The following is a 12,376-nucleotide window of genomic DNA, read 5'->3' on the forward strand; positions in this document are numbered from 1 at the left end:
CACCATCCTCCACTTCATATGTCAGATAGCTCTGATAAATGCTGCATTTTCTTCATCAACCCAGTTCTTGTCTTTTTCAAGATAGAGCTTTTTGAATTCTTTATTTTTCCATCAGAGTTGGCTCCTAAAACGAAACCAATTTGCTATCCTTGGTGTATGCCAAAATCATTGGTGCACTCTTCTCCAGCATGACAGATGCTGGAGAACAGAAAGCTTCTGCCAGAATGGTTGTCCCTGCAATACAAACATCTGCTTTAGGAAATATCAATGAGTTTTTTGGGAGTGCAGCAGCAAAAAGAAGAAGAAAAGCCTGGGAGAAATAAAACAACAATTAGATAAGGGAACCCATTGCTTCAAACAGTAGTATCTCATTGACTTATATCATTTTTTCAGCTGGCAATCAAGGATGATCTGTCATTTCTGTTTATGGCTTTGCTGTACTTGAAGATGTTGCCATGATATTATAATTTAAATCATGTAGGATTTCTGATCTCCATGGCAACAAATACAGTTTAATGGAGTATATGCCTCATCAGAATGTCACCAGCAAAGTTCTGTATGTTCTTTTAAGGTGATTGTGTTTGATAGCATATAAAAGATCAGAGATTATTTACCAAAGTTACCTCTAATCACTTCATGTAAAGTTTTGGCGCTAGAGCTTCAAAACTGCTACCAAATTCTGCTACTGATAGACGAGGAAGAAAAAGAAAGAAATATATATCAAGAAATTAGTTTTTTGGGCAAGTAGAATATTGTTTCAACATTGCATTAAGTACTAAAAGAAAAATTATTCATCAAGTCTTTTGAAGTCTTCCTTAATACTGATTAAACAACAAAACAGAACCTGTGACAAGAGTAGTCATCATTAGGGCCTTTCCTGTGTTTTTCTCTTAAGATTCTCTTAGATTACATTCAGAAAAGAAGAAATGTAGAGTTTGATTTGTCTACTAAATCATACTATCTTTCCCTGGGGCATATGCAGTGTTAATGGAAAGTAACATGAGGAGGGACCTGTCATTTCTAAATAGTGCTATTACAACAGCACTTAAGACCATTTTCTTTTGTTTATGGCTATAGCATGCCCAAACGGAATCTGAATTCACTTAAGAGAGAGTGTTGGGATACAAGTGAGATTCTGGTAAGGTGGAATCTGCTTCAGATGGCGCAGTAGGTAGTGAGTTACCTAGCAAAGTAATTTTTTAATTATTAACTGGAGCTTGGACCCCAAACTCTAATACTAGGTCGGACCTTGACAAAGATACTACTTATCCCCCCACCAGTGGTCAAACTTAGATTTAGAACTTGACCAGTTCAGTAAGTCTAGAATAAAAGAAACCTGAAATGAAAAGCAAGAGAGGGATTTTCCCCTTCATCAAGTGCCAAGCCAATACCATCCATTCCAGGGCTTTTCAGATCTGTGTCCTAGCTGCTGAATGAGTAAGAAAATGTGTTTAAAAAGAGGGAAGGAGAAAAAAAGATGGTGTGAGAGTGAGATCTTTTCCACTCCATCTCTGATAGACAGAGGAGAGACATGTGCATGTATTCATTGTGCTTTTGCCAGATATGGAGAGAATCTTTTAGGATTGAACACTCCGGTGTTAGAAAAATCAGTCACAGCAATCTAACTAATCAACTTGTACGTCTGGAGAAGGTAGTGGGATTTGGGGTAGGGTAAAGGAGGGATGGGTGGTAAAAGGGACTTTTAACTGTGTGCAGCTTTATAGTTCGAATTGTTTAATTGAGAAAATGTTTGTGTATTACTTCTGTCATTAAGGGAGAGGGGGAAAATCCAATTTTAGAGCAGAAGAAAGGTTAGGGACAGAAAATGGCATAGTGATGACATAGTTGTGAAAGGTTGCAGTCTATTCAAAGGATGGCAAAAACATGAAAACATGCATGCAGCAGGAGCAGTGGGAAGCAGGGGAAGACAGGGCTGCAGGTGATGGGAAGCAGCCTGCCAGGTGCTTTGCATTCCATCACAAGGACTGGACCTTATGCAGGAGTGGGGGAGTACCAATCAAAGTTAAAGTAGAAGTAGGTGTTCTTTTTTTTTATAGACTGAGTCTCACTCTGTCACACAGGCTGGAGTGCAATGTCCTGATCTCAGGTCACTGCAATCTCCGCCTCCCAGGTGCAAGTGATTCTCCTGCCTCAGGCTCCCGAGTAGCTGGGATTACAGGCACACACCACCACGCCCAGCTAATTTTTGTATTTTTTAGTAGAGATAGGGTTTCGTCATGTTGTCCAGGCTGGTCTCGAACCCCTGACCTCAGGTGACCCGCCCACCTTGGCTTCTTGAAGTGCTAGGATTACAGGCATGAGCCCCCGTGCCCAGCCTTTTTTTTTGTTTTTGTTTTTTTGAGATAGGGTCTCACTCTGTTGCCCAGGCTGGAGTGCAGTGGCATGATCACGGCTCACTGCAGTCTCTACCTCCCAGGCTCAAGCAATCCTCTCACCTCAGCAGGAACTACAGGCGTGTGTTACCACGCCTGGCTAATTAAAAAAAAAAAATTTTTGTTGAGGTGGGGTCATACTGTGTTGCCCAGGCTGGCCTTGAGCTCCTGGACTCTGGCAGCCCTGCTGCCTCATCCTCCCAAAGTACTGGCATTACAGGCATGAGCCACTGCACCCAACCAAAATAACATTTTGATAAGTCATAAAACATAGCGAAAGCAAAGACCCTTTTGAAAAGGTTCATTCATACCTCTATTGCTCTACAGTTTTATTCTTCTAGTCCTTATTCACAGGAACTTTTTTTTTAACCTAGTTCTAATCACAGTCTATATATCATTTTGTGTTCTGCTGTTTTTACCTAGTCTTCTTGTAATAATTTTCCATGTGGAAGGTTCTAATAAGAGAGTAACATAATCAGATTTGTCTTTTATGAAAATGACCCTGGCAGCAGAACTGAAGATGAATTTGATGGGAAGAGATTCAAAATGGGGTTAAAGAATAGGGAGTATATTCAACAGGTGTTTAGGGAGTCCTGCTCTGAAGAACCATGAGAGGAGAGTTCTAGCATAAACATGGAAGTTTCTTCCTGAGCCCACATTGTGAATTGGGAGTAAGCCTTTAGCAAATAGAAATGCTGCCTGATTCCATTTGGAAAGCCTTTCTCTGCCTTCAGCATTTTGCACTATCTCAGAAATCTGGCTTCTCTCTGAAGTAGGCCGGGCCCTAAGAGACCACAGAAACTAACCAGTCTTGATTGATTACCGTGGTGCATGAAAACAATTTTATTTGTCCTGGGTAGCACCTGTGTGTAGCTCCCGGGGAATACTGTTAGTGTTGTGGTTAGAAGTGTGTGGTGTGTGTGTGTGTGTGTGTGTGTGTGTGTGTGTGTGTGGTAGTGATAGAGGTTCTGAGGTTTTTTTGTGAATAAAACATCAGTATTATTATTATTACAGCAGTACATATTAATTCCAAAAATTGCTACATAAAATTACTTTCAGGATGATAAATTAGGAAGGGAGCCCCAGACTATTCAAAGACAGGGTAGACTCTGCTGCTACCCAGTCTTGCTGATTATATTTAGGGCAAGTCATTTAACCTCTCTGGTGCCGAGTGGACTCAACTTAAAAAATTGTAGGAGTTTTTAACCTCTGAGATGTCAGTGCTGCCATTTCAGCAATACCTTTTTTTTTGGCTGGGAATAACTATCTTTGGTAGGTGATAGGCTAGTATACTACACATTAAACGTTGGCAGTAATAGCTTAGGGACCATCACTATATAGGGTTAGAAAAGCCTGTGAAATGGTTACCACTATAAACAGACTTCATTATAATCTTTGATTTTAAAGTGATTTATGTCAATACCCGAAGAGGTGTTCAATCTAGTTTCACTTTTATTTAGCAGACCGGTAGAATTCAAGTCAAATCAAGTAGATAGCAGGATAGTAGAGTGAGTAAGGAGTAAACCAATTGCCTTTTTCTTCCCCTCTCTGATTTCTCTCCCCTCATCCCCTCCTTACTCCTTCTGCTCCTCCTTCCCTTTCCTGAAGAAAGGGCAGCCTTTATTCATTAGTGTAGTAGATACCACCATAAAAGACTGTAGATGACAATCAGTATATATTTTAAAGATTTAAAAACTGAAACCTTTGTAAACTCTTACTTTAAATTTTAGCTTACTTTTTCACTTAAAACTGAAAACCTCAAAACTGTTCCTGTCATGAAAAATTCCTATTACTTTACTAACTTGTTTCTAAAGTACTTTATTAAATTTCTCAATAATTCATTTATTTAAATGTAGGTGCATACTTTGTCATTTCCAAAAAAGGATTTCTGGTGATTCCTTGCCTGTAATTAATTTGCTACTTGGTATTAAATCATCTTTCTCAATTCATTTTTCCTTTAAAGTCAGAGCAAGACATTTTATATACTTGAAAGAGTGAGAAGGAACCACAACATGACTTTGTGAGATGCTTGCCAGTAGTGAAAACAGATTGATAAGAGGGCCAAGAAAAGCCTCAGCCTTCTGTGGAGAAAAGCACTGCCATATCTGGGCCTTCATGAAATTTGCATACCGCTTTGCATATATACATGCACAGTTTCTTTGGTGACTTCCTGTATTTGGTTTTAATTTTTGAATAAATGAGATTTTTTAAAAGGTGGATTTGTGTTATATTGGCATATTGTCTATTTAAAAGAAACCACTACTGTCTACTGAAAAAAAACACTATTTTGTTTCCACAGAAACCTGCTAATATTTTAGTTATGGGTGAAGGTCCTGAGCGAGGAAGAGTAAAAATTGGTATGTTATATCTTTGCTAAGTCACAGTGTAGCACTCTTTTAAAACTTTTGCAGGCAGCTATATCACTTCTAATTTTTGCTATAATATGCATATATTCATGTAGTTCCATGTGATTGAAGCCATTTCTAAAGAGTATGCATAAAAGTGAAAAATGTTTCACACTCTTGAAAGGTGTCAGACACTCCTAAAGACTGAAGCATTCTAATTATGAAACTGTGCAAGTTTCCCAGAAACCTCTGCTTTCATTAAAAATAGCCTATAGAGGTGAGGGGCTTCTATCTCTGTTAGAGGCCAGCCTCACCTTTAGTCACAAGGGCATACATACAGCATGCTAATAATTCTACTATCAGTCGTGTTCACTTGAGTCAGATTAGATGAGCACATATGCTTCTGTTGACCTCGTCTAGATTAGGAGTTATTAATACAAACTCTAGGGAAAACCATGAGGCTGGATAGGTACAGAACCTTAAGTTCTAACAAGACTGTCTTGTAGTAGGCCTTTGCCTGATGGGAAAAAATAATGGGCATTCTGTACATATTTTCTGATAGCTCTATTTTCTTACATATCAAAGAAAGCAAAATTTTACCCACTTCTGGTCTGATAATCTGTAAGGATAAAACTAAATTTATTTAATCTGATTTTTTTTCATTGTCATTTCCAAGTTGTGTTTGTCACATATATTTAGTTTGTTTTGTGTATTTGTAGAAGAAATGTTTAAATTGTATTAATTTAAAGACATCAGGATTGTAACAAATAGTAACTTCTGATCACAAGATTTAATATAAATTGGAAGTAACAGCTGATTTGTATCACTTCACCAACAAAGAAACACATGTGTGTTCTTAATCCTTCTAATATTCTTCCTTATAAATCCCCCCAGATCTCACTTTCCACTTCTAATTAGACTCTTAAAATACTCTGTTTTTGATAAAACTTTGCAAATGTTTAGTTATGAGAACATTTGATATGCCTTAACGTACTCCAAGTTTGGCTTTTCTTGAGAAGCAGACCCTGTCAGCACTCACCCTAGTGCCCTCCAAAATGCCTGTTCAGTCTTTACATGTGCTTTTAAAGGAATCTCTCCAGTCCATTTTCGCGGCATCAAATTCAAATGTAAGTTCAAAGCATGCAAAATAGAAAAGAGCCAGCTGAACAGTAATTACAAAAGTGTTCTTTACTGTATAATTTAGGGAAAATTTATATAATACACTAAAACAATCTAGTTTGGAATTATACTTCTATGTAATATATGTGATGTCAGGTTTGGGGAACACTACGTCTTAAAGCATTCACATTTAAGAAGAAATACTAGTTCTGTAAATCAGTATTTAGTAATCTTATTCATAGTTTTAATTATTTGCCAACTTTTGGGTTTTTTTTTTTTTACCTTTGTAATTAAGGTGATTATAGTAAGGCCTACTTCATTAAAAAATGTGTATTAGGAAAATAGAATTAAACTTATCAAATGGTGGGTGAATTTTGAAATTTTTGAATAGGTGGTATGAATAGTGATCATTCAACATGTATTAGGCAAAAGCTGTGTGTAATGACAACTGTACATGATACTATTAGGCATAGATATGAAAGAGACACAATTTTTGCCTTTAAAAGATTATGGTATAGCAGGATAAACAGCCATGCCCGAATAACTACACTACATGTTAAACTGTGTTAAATGCCATGACGAACTGTATCTAATCTCAGTTCTAGCTCTGAGGTATGAGTTTGTACCTTTGTCAAATCACCTAACTTCTTGAACCATATTCATCTGGAGAAGGAGGTGATTTAATTAGATGACTTTTAAAGTCTTACCTAGCTTTTAAAAAAAATACTGTGATTCCTTAAAATTAAGTTAGTGAAATTCAACCCAAGTAATGGGGGAAATAATGGTGTTAAAATATTGCATAGTCAGCTTCTGATTAATTACACCAGTGAACAGGCTTGTTGATGGAAATAATGGAAAGTCTTACTCTAACTGATCCCATTTCCTGGTGCTTGTGACCAGTACTAAGAATGGAAATGCAGCTCAACAACCCTGTCCCTAACGGTGGGGTGACACATGGAAAGAAAAATCTGCCCAGAGAAGCAAGGTCACCCCTGACCTCAGGCAGCAGAGCTTGACTATAACCCCATTGAAGAACTGGGTAACAGTAATTTGAAGAGAATGGAGCTTTCAAACTTGCTTTACGTAGACTTCTAAAATGGATGTTTTGTGGGTTTCTTCCCCTAGAATTGAGCACATTTTTCATCTTACTGAATAAGATGTTAAATTAGACTAATTGGTTAGATTTGTAAAAACCATTTACTTAGCATGATTTTTTTTTATTTTTTATTTTACAGCCGACATGGGCTTTGCCCGATTATTTAATTCACCTTTGAAGCCTTTAGCAGATTTGGATCCAGTGGTTGTTACATTCTGGTACCGAGCCCCTGAACTACTTCTTGGAGCAAGGCATTATACCAAAGCTATTGGTGAGTAGAACTAATTAAAATTCCATGAATTTTTAAAAGTTTCTTTAAAAGACACATATTCCTATATATTTTTAAATTAAGTAGTATAGCAAATTATAAAAGTAAGAGCAGACTGGGTGTGATGGCTCATGCCTGTAAACCAAGCACTTTGGGAGGCTGAGGCAGGTGGATCACTTGAGTCCAGTAGTTTGAGACCAGCCTGGGCAAAATAGTGAGACGTTGTGTCTACAAAAATTTTTAAAAATTAGCCAGGCATGGTGGTGTGCACCTGTAGTCCCAGCTACTCAGGAGGCTGAGCTGGGAGGATCGCTTGAGCCTGGTAGGCAAAGGTTGCAATGAGTCATGATCTCGCCACTGTACTCCAGCCTAGGCGATGGGGAGACCCTGTCTCAAAAAATATAAATAAATAAAAAATAAAAGTAAGAGCAAAGCCTAACCCAACATTCTACTACCTAGAAATACTATCAGTAGCAATAGGGGTATATCATTCCACATACTTCTCTCTGCATAGAAAGATATCAAAAATCTTTGTAATTAAATGGGATCGTATTATGCATTCTATTTAAAATTTTATATTTAATTTATAAAACAGTACAATTTTGAAGTCCTTTAACTTCAGACAAATGTTTCTTTTACCAAAAGAAATACTAACTTCTAAAAGAGCCTCCTAAAATTAAAGGAAAGACATTATGAAAAACAATTTAGCACTTTAGGACATTTTAATCCACTTTTCTGTTTTTGATAATATCAGTTACCTCCCTATTATAAAGAATGAGGAAATTAGTGCTCTTACACTTCTTCCCCTACCAACCTCTCAATCTATAAGCAGCATTAGTAATATCATCATCACTTTGTCAGTGTTTACATTTTTTTGTTTGCAAACCATGGTTCCCACAGTTGTTTATACTTAAGTTATGAATTGTTGTGAATTTAATGCTCAGCTGCTAGGCCTTTCACCACTGCTTGTCCATTACTCAAACCTGATTCTGCTTCATTCTCTTTGGTTGCATTATCATCAAGTAGTTTTTTTGTGTGCTTTACCTTTCTTCTTTTCTTTATTTTGTGTCTTTATGGTTTCCTTAACTTGTTCTGTATCCTCCAGGATGGTATTAAACCCACTTTTCCTTTACTGGGTAACTGCATCCTGAGGTTTTCTATTTTGGATTGGTTGGTCTCCAGGCATATTCTGCCACTTCATCCTGCCTCTTCCCTTTTTTATTCCTCTGGGTTAGATCTATTGCTTTCTGGATTTCATGATTTCATTTCTTATTTTGCTACAGTATGTTCTCATGTAAATTCCTTTGGAACTGTATCTTAGAGGTAAATTTTCTAGTTCTTGTATTTCTGAAAAATGCTGGTTGGTATTATACTTGCTAGCTTGCCAGGGTTTACAATTCTAGGTACAAAAGAATTTTTCTCTCAGAACTTGGATGACACCCTTCCATTGCCTTCTAGTGTCCGTATTGCTAATGAAGTCTCCTGCCTGTCTTGTTCCCAGTCATTGGTAGACCACCTGGGTTTTTTCTTTCTGGAAACAAAAAGGATTTCTGATCCTTGTATTTCACAGTGATATGCTGACCACTTGGTGGGCACACTCAATCTGAAGTTCATATCTTGTATCTGTGGGAAATTCTCTTGTGTAGTCCTTTGATTTCCTCCTCAATGTTTTCTGTTTCTCTCTTTCCTCAACTCAGTGTCGTCAGATGTTAAATTTCTTGGATTAATCCTTTATACTACTTTTTTTCTCATGTTTTTCTGCCTTTGTCATATCCATTTCTAAAAACCTCTTCTTGTTCTCTGATTACTTTTTCATAGTATCTTGTATTTTTTAATAGAAAGAAAAGCCTACTATCTATGAAGACAATGATAACATTGCTGATTTGTTTGTATTTTGCAGTATTCCCAGAATAATTATCTGTGTTTTCTTTATAGTCACTCTTTTCATTGTATGTTTTGATCTCTCCCTTCCATGTATCAAGCATTCTTCAACTGTTTGGTGACCCTTGAGTGTCTCTTTGTATTTAAAAATCAGGTTACTAAAACTGCTTGAGAACTTTGTATAAATCATGGGACTTATAGAGTGAGAACTTTAGGGTGATCCAGCAGAGAGCCACCATTGCCTGGGGTAACCTCTAAATGCCAGAAGGCGCAGGTCTTTCCTCTGAAGCCAAAGTCTTCAGGGAAGAGTCCTCCAACTTTTGGCCCATGCTGTATGTACCTGGCAGCCCCAGGGTGATGATAGCGAGTAGGGAGGAGGATCAGCTCCTCCTGTTCAAATACAGACTTTGTAGCTGGTATTCCCAAGAAAAAAATCTTTGCAGCATTGTAGGGGAAAAGTCTGCTTCCCACTCAACAACAGCACTGTGTCCTGAGACCTTCTCTGAACTGTCTTGTCTGCCTTCCATCTTCTAGGTCTCCACATGGCCGGTTTCTTCTTTTCATTCAGACCTTAGTGAAAATAGTACCTCTTCAGAGAGAACTTCTCGGATCACATAGTCTAAAATAGCACCCTACCTACCTCTGCCTTCACACTTTCTTTTACCTTATTGTCTTCATTGACTCAAAGGGTATCTAAACTCCACTAAAACAGGTGGACCTCACCTCACTGTTCATCATTGTAAACCAGTGCCTACATAGTATGTAGTGAGAACTCAGTTTTCTTTGTTGGATACTTGCATGAATCTTGTCTCTGACAGTCTCCTCCTGTTCTTGTTACTGTGCATTTACACTTTTATGACTTTGCTGTCAATTAAATGTAGATTCAAGAAGGGAAAAGGAGCAATGTTTGTGATCTTTCCCCCATATTAATCTTGAATCCAATATGTCATTTCCAAAAATCTTTATGTTCATTAATCTTCACACATGCTCTAAGATCACATTTTATTTCACAGAAAAATAAGTCAGTTAGATATGGGAATTCTCTATACTATCTTTGTAACTTTTCTATAAATATAAAATTATTAATACAATATTTAGTTTTTTAAGTCAGTTAAAAGGAAAAATAAGGATTATTTATTCTAGTCCTATTTTGGAATACATGTTATTACCTAAATACATATTTGGGTATCTTCTTTGCAAGTGTACTCTAAATGCATTTAAGGACATATATAAACTAATATGATACACAGAGATTTCTTCCACTCAGAAAATGAACGTTTAAAAGCAGTGTTACTTTTGGTAAAGCATATTAACAAACTATACAAATAAGAAAGTGATTGCCTAATCTTATTTCCTATTCACTGAACACCTGCGACTTGAATTTATTTAAATTGAGTAAAAAATATACTATCACAGAAACTTGTGACTCTGGCTCATTGTTTATTATCTTATTATTTTTCCTGAGAAGCTTATGTCTTATTGGAAGCATTAAGATTTATATAACCTTTTACTCACTAGGATATTCTACAGTCTAGCAGTTCTAATGCAGAGGGTGTGCCACAAATCTAAACTACCAGCACTTAGGAAGCTAGATTCTCTTGTCCCAGTGGCTGTATGATTTGGGAGAGAGGCCGTTCTTCATATTTTCCTCCCTCCTCCTCCTCACCAACATAAGCATTTATTGGGTAACTACTATGTTAGGAGGACCAAATATGAATTCAAATGATGGGCCTTACCCTGAAGAGATTTACAGTCCAGTTGAGAAGACAGTATGAATATATGCATACAATAATTTAGTCATCTTTGAACAACAGAAATAACAAAGACTACCAGCCCAAGTTGTAGTCTTAGTTCTATCACTCTGGGGTGTGTTTACACATTTAGTGCTTTAGCCTCAGTTTCTGAAAATGAGAATTTAGCCTGAGTCGTCTCTTCGATCTCCCTAAATTCAAAAGTTCTGTGCTTTTATTTATTTATTTAGAGACAGAGTCTCGCTCTGTCACCCAGGCTAGAGTGCAGTGGTGCAATCTTGGCTCACTGCAACTTCCGCTTCCCAGATTCAGGCAATTCTGCTTCAGCCTCCCGAGTAGCCGGGGTTACAGGCTTGTGCCACCACACCCAGCTAATTTTTTTATTTTTAGTAGAGACAGGGTTTTGACATGTTGCCCAGGTGAGTCTCGAACTCCTGACCTCAAGTGATCCGCCTGCCTTGGCCTCCCAAAGTGCTGGGATTACAGGTGTGAGCCACGACACCCAGCCAAAAAGTTTTAAGCTTTTAAATAAAAACAGCTGCCCTCTGAGGCCGGGAAGTTACAGAGGGAACTGACTTGGGTGCAAAGGATTGAAACCAAGGTCAATGCCATTTTCTCAGCAGTGGTGATTCCAGCCCACACCCTCATCTGGTGTATACCTGCTTGCCCAAGATCAGTGTTGGGGAACACTTTCTTCTATTGAAACATTGATTCAAAATTTATAATATACACAAACCACTTTCAATTTAAGTTTCTAAAAATAAGGTCAGGCACGGTGGCTCACACCTGTAATCCTAGCACTTTGGGAGGCCAAGGTGGGCAGATCACTTGAGGTCAGGGGTTCGAGACCACCCTCACCAACATGGTGAAACTCCGTCTCTACTAAAAATACAAAAGTTAGCCAGACGTGGTGGCGGGCACCTGTAATCCCAGCTGCTCAGCAAGCTGAGGCAGGAGAATTGCTTGAACCTGAGAGGCGGAGGTTGCAGTGAGCAGAGATCACGCTACTGCACTTCAGCCTGGGTGGCAGAGCTAGGCTCTGTCTCATAAAAAGTAAAAATAAAATAAAAATAAGAATAAGGAATTACAAAATGGAACCTTTTCCTTAATACCAGCCTCTACCACACAATCCCAATTCCTCCTGTCTCCTACAGAGGTAGCCTAAAGATTAAAATGCTCAACAGATTTCTCACACCACCATTAAAGCTGCTTACCAAGAACTTCCTCAGCATTTTGACTTCCCTGTTTGATAGCTGAATTGTGAGCAGGTGATAGAAGAGCCTTTCTAGTTGAACATACAAATAATTTGCTGAATACATTCCATTTAGTGAAGGGGTTACATCTGTTAGTGAAGCTACTAAGAAGGAGCAAAAGCATAGGGAAAAAAATCTGATCAGAACACATCAAACTCACATGTGCCCCTCTACTACAGACAGATTGTAGTGCTGTGGTGGTTTATTCTGTTGTGCAGAACTGCAAGCTGAGTCACTAAACCAAAGAGAGGAAATAATAGATTAGTAAAC

At 37.9% G+C, this 12,376-nt stretch overlaps 1 protein-coding gene across 7 annotated transcripts in view; it reads left to right on the forward strand.

The window, feature by feature from the left end:
* Positions 1-12,376, forward strand: part of CDK8 (cyclin dependent kinase 8) — a 153,805-nt gene that overhangs the window by 126,698 nt on the left and 14,731 nt on the right. For 5 of the 7 annotated variants that reach the window (XM_054528831.2, XM_054528832.2, XM_063714865.1 and 2 more), the window contains 3 exons: positions 4,693-4,750; positions 5,758-5,865; positions 7,093-7,224. In XM_054528831.2, coding sequence (XP_054384806.1) covers positions 4,693-4,750; positions 5,758-5,865; positions 7,093-7,224 — 298 coding nt within the window. The remainder of the gene's footprint in view (positions 1-4,692; positions 4,751-5,757; positions 5,866-7,092; positions 7,225-12,376) is intronic. The other 2 variants (XM_002824103.6, XM_009248510.4) reach the window with 1 other exon arrangement.

Source organism: Pongo abelii, chromosome 14 (genome assembly GCF_028885655.2).
Source record: "Pongo abelii isolate AG06213 chromosome 14, NHGRI_mPonAbe1-v2.0_pri, whole genome shotgun sequence".
In the NCBI taxonomy this organism is placed as follows: Eukaryota; Metazoa; Chordata; class Mammalia; order Primates; family Hominidae; genus Pongo; species Pongo abelii.